The 4,512-nt window shown below is 57.0% G+C and overlaps 1 protein-coding gene across 1 annotated transcript; it reads left to right on the forward strand.

Moving 5' to 3' along the window:
* Positions 1-234: 234 nt before the first annotated feature.
* On the forward strand, positions 235-4,119 carry LOC142003220 (tubulin alpha-1B chain). The gene is made up of 4 exons (XM_074979968.1): positions 235-332; positions 1,546-1,768; positions 1,889-2,037; positions 2,934-4,119. The coding sequence occupies exons 1-4, from the start codon at positions 330-332 to the stop codon at positions 3,909-3,911; spliced, it is 1,353 nt and encodes a 450-aa protein (XP_074836069.1). The 5' UTR covers positions 235-329; the 3' UTR covers positions 3,912-4,119.
* Positions 4,120-4,512: the final 393 nt, after the last annotated feature.

Consider the following 4,512-nt stretch of genomic DNA (forward strand, 5'->3'; position numbering starts at 1 on the left):
GGGCTCTTCCTGTGAGGGGGCGGGCTGGGGGTAGTTGGGGGTCTGTGGGGGAGGGGCCGGCTAAAAGCCCCCCCCCCAGCGGCTGCACCACCCCCCCCCCCAACCAAATCCGGGGGCTCCCCCGCCCCGCAACCCCGCCCTTCCCCGATTGTGAGCTCACAGACGGGCGGGCCCGCCCGCCAATGGGGGCCGGGCTCGGCGCTGACGCCAGCGGCCGGGTCCCACCCCCCTGGGGCCGCGGGTACAAAAGCAGCCGCCGGCGCTTGCCCGCCCCACTCGGTTACTTCCAGCGACTCTTCGCTTGTCGGGAGAAGTAACAGCCGCGCAGCATGGTGAGGGGGGGGCGCGGAGCCGGGGGGGGCGCCTCTGGGGGTGGCGGCAGCGCGCGCACGTCTAGGGCGGGTTGGCGCCAAACGCCGGGGTGGGGGGCGGCGGCGCGCGCGGCTGCTATTGGCGCCTCCCTGCCGCCGGCCGTTGCATTTCCCGCGCAGCAGGGAGGGGCTGCGGCGCGAGGCGGCGGCTGAGGCCGGCTGCGCGCGCACCGGGCGGGCGGGGGCGGGCGTTAAAAAGCCACGTGTCCCTCCCCCGCCCCCCCGCAACCGTTCTCTCGCCAGCCCGTACATAACCCCTCCCCCCGCTGCAGTTCCTTCCCCCCTCCCCCCCAGTGCCACCTCGGCACGCGCCTGCGCTGGGCCGCGGCTCCCCCCGGGGCGGGCTGGGGGCTGCCGAGAGGGGCCTGGGCGCGGGGTGCTGCGCGCCGTGGGAAGGGGAATGACGTCAGCTCAGTCGCGGCCTCGGCTGATGCGCCCCCCCGCGCGCCCGTTTGCTCGGGGCAGGAGCAGCTGCCGCCAGCGGCTCGTGCTGGGGGGCGCTGGCTGCAGCCGTCCGGCGGGGGGCCGGTGCGCCGCTTGTGCGCCGCGTGACCGCTGGGGAGCCCTGTTCCGGCTGCCAGCCCCGCGGTTGCTGCTGTATGAAACCGCAGAGTGGAAAATTCCATTGCCCATTTCCTCCTTCCCTGAGGCTCCTCTCCCTGTGCTGTGAGAAACGTGATGCTGCCCAGAATGCAGCATTCGTCTAGCTGGAGAAACGCCCCCCGCGGTCCAGGGAGAGGATGCGCACAGGTGCACGCACCTTGAGGCAAACACGCCTGTCAAGTTGCAGTGTATTCTGGGGTACAGGAAATATGGCCAGAGATTAGTTCGCCAGCGACTGCAGATCAGTACGTCGTGAACCCAGATGTTCGGAGGCTCCCCTGTAGACGCCGAAGGTTAATATGACTGGAGAAGACAAAACCCAGTTGGGGAAACTGCAGTGCGTTTCCCTGATCTCCCAGCGCAGCATTTGTCCCCTGGAATATGTCTGTTACCTTTGGCACTGCAGTTCCATAGGCTGTGACACTATCCTTTAGACAGACACAGCTATAGGGAGGGGAGTCTTGTCCCAGAAACCTCACCATTGTGGCTTAGACCATGCTTTCTGGGACTAAGGGCTGACACACTGGTTATATTGAAGACATGTCATTAACTGGTTCCCTCCCTTTTGCAGCGTGAGTGTATCTCTATCCACGTCGGCCAGGCTGGTGTCCAGATTGGCAATGCCTGCTGGGAGCTCTACTGCCTGGAACATGGGATCCAGCCCGATGGCCAGATGCCCAGTGACAAGACCATCGGCGGAGGAGACGACTCCTTCAACACTTTCTTCAGCGAGACGGGCGCTGGCAAGCACGTGCCCAGGGCCGTCTTCGTGGACTTGGAGCCAACAGTGATAGGTGAGTAGGCAAAGCCATCGGCTAACTGCTTTCTGGGCTCCCTTGTAAACTCGCTGCATGCTGCAGATGGCTCCTGTGTGGCTGGTGGGGAGGAACCAACTCTGCCTTTCCTCTCCCTAGATGAAGTGCGCACTGGAACCTACCGCCAACTCTTCCACCCCGAGCAGCTCATCACTGGCAAGGAAGATGCTGCCAACAACTACGCCCGTGGGCACTACACCATCGGCAAGGAGATCATCGACCTGGTTCTCGACAGGATCCGCAAGCTGGTGAGTAACACTTGTGGAGGTTTTATTTTTGGGGCGGGGGGACCAGGGGTGAAGGGAGGAACTTGGTTACACTTGTTGGAGCAGCTGCCGTACCAGAGGAGTCCACTTAGCTAGCAGCTGGTTCCCCTTTTTTTTTCCGGAGGGTTAGAGGCCTGGAGTAGTCAGAGCTGGGTGTGACTGAAGGAATGTCAAATTGGCTGCTTGAGTGTTCACTTTGGTGGTGGTTTCTGCATATCCTAGTACAGATCATGAATCATTTGGATCTAAGCTGCCTTAGCTTGAAGGACTAATGGTTTTTCTGTGTAGTAGATCTTGCACATATAGGACTGTAAACCTGTGCACTGCAGATGGGGTAGAATAGTAGTTTTGAGCAGTGAGACCTCCGACCCCGATACACACTGCTCCCACCTCCCCCTCTCACCTGTGAACTACGTGCATTTCTGTCAGGATCGAGGGTAGTATGGGAGAGACCTGGGCTGGGGGCTAGGGCAGTCAAGGAGACTGCAGAGAAGAGACGGTGAAGCCTGTGGGCTGCATCTCTCATCCAAGCTGGTCTGGTGGTTCTTGTCTTTTTTCTTTTTTCTTTTCTCTTTTTTTGCACCTTGGCAGAAAAAGGAACAGATGTGCAGCGCATCTGATTGACTAGAACCTTTCTTACAACAGAAATGGATGTAAAAGATACTAAGGGTGAAAAGTGTAGATTGCCTCCAGCCTCAGTCCCTAACTTAAGACCTGTTGTATTCAATAAATGCTTAAAGTTGGAAGAGAACGTTGTGGGCTGTAGGATTGGAGGCTGCTTTTTTTATATTTTAAACCTTGTATGTGCACAACTTGTACAAAATTCCCTTTTTTCCTCTTCCTCCTCCCTGTCCCTCTCCCCGCCTGCCATTTAATAGGCTGACCAATGCACAGGTCTCCAGGGCTTCCTGGTCTTCCACAGCTTTGGGGGGGGCACTGGTTCGGGGTTCACCTCCCTGCTGATGGAGCGTCTGTCCGTCGACTATGGCAAGAAGTCCAAGCTGGAGTTCTCCATCTACCCGGCGCCTCAGGTCTCTACTGCAGTGGTGGAGCCCTACAACTCCATCCTGACCACCCACACCACCCTGGAGCACTCTGACTGCGCCTTCATGGTAGACAATGAAGCCATCTATGACATCTGCCGCAGGAACCTGGACATCGAGCGCCCCACCTACACCAACCTGAACCGCCTTATTAGCCAGATTGTGTCCTCCATCACGGCCTCCCTGCGGTTTGATGGTGCCCTGAATGTCGATCTAACAGAGTTCCAGACCAACTTGGTGCCCTACCCCCGTATCCATTTCCCTCTGGCCACCTATGCCCCAGTCATCTCTGCTGAGAAAGCTTACCATGAGCAGCTTTCTGTAGCAGAGATCACCAATGCTTGCTTTGAGCCAGCCAACCAGATGGTGAAATGTGACCCTCGCCACGGCAAATACATGGCCTGCTGCCTGTTGTACCGTGGGGATGTGGTTCCCAAAGATGTCAATGCTGCTATTGCCACCATCAAAACCAAGCGTAGCATCCAATTTGTGGATTGGTGCCCAACTGGCTTCAAGGTTGGTATCAACTACCAGCCTCCCACTGTGGTTCCGGGCGGTGACCTGGCCAAGGTGCAGCGGGCTGTATGCATGCTGAGCAATACCACAGCCATAGCTGAGGCCTGGGCGCGTCTGGACCACAAGTTTGACCTGATGTATGCCAAGCGTGCCTTTGTTCACTGGTACGTCGGGGAGGGGATGGAGGAGGGTGAGTTCTCAGAGGCGCGGGAGGACATGGCTGCCCTGGAGAAGGATTACGAAGAGGTTGGTGTGGATTCTATTGAAGGGGAGGGTGAGGAGGAGGGGGAGGAATAGATTCTCTTAAATCCCTGCAGCATGTTCAGTGTCCACAAAGCTTCATCTTAAAACACTTAGCTTGCTTGTGAAGTAGGCAGCTGATGGATGATACCGCAATGGGAGTACAGCAACCTGACTAGCTTGTTCTACAGTTTCGAAATGTGATCATGTCAATTTTCCATCGTCTTTGTAAGCATCATGTCTGGAAATAAAAGCTTTAAAAATATTGCTCTGTTTAATATGGACAGGTCCCATGCTCCAGTCTGCAGGTGGAGTCCTAAGCATAGGCCATAGATGTGTTTAGTGGCAGGGGAGACTTCTGGCCAACTCTTCTGACATGTGTCCTGCAGTGTTTACCTCATTTCCAGTCTAAACACATGCAAGTGTTTCCTGTTCTTCATTGTATTAAAGTCACTGTGAATAAGACTCTCTTCTTCCCTGCTAGAGCTCTCCCATGTGGATGAGCAACAAGGGTCCAGTTTTGTCTGGAAGCAGCTTCAACCATTGGTTCAACTGGCCATCTTCCTGCACTGCAGGTAAGGTGCCTGGCAAGCTGCATGAGGATTTGAGGTAGCACATTGTGAGCAAGGGCCTTACTAGGCAATAGTCTTGGGGCTGG

This window comes from Carettochelys insculpta, chromosome 29, assembly GCF_033958435.1.
Source record: "Carettochelys insculpta isolate YL-2023 chromosome 29, ASM3395843v1, whole genome shotgun sequence".
Lineage (NCBI taxonomy): Eukaryota > Metazoa > Chordata > Testudines > Carettochelyidae > Carettochelys > Carettochelys insculpta.

Bases quoted from the DNA above. Each gene is read 5' to 3' on its own strand.
- LOC142003220 (XM_074979968.1), top strand. The intron at 1,769-1,888 runs GTGAGTAGGCAA...TCCTCTCCCTAG, and splicing joins CTTGGAGCCAACAGTGATAG to ATGAAGTGCGCACTGGAACC. The intron at 2,038-2,933 runs GTGAGTAACACT...GCCATTTAATAG, and splicing joins TCGACAGGATCCGCAAGCTG to GCTGACCAATGCACAGGTCT.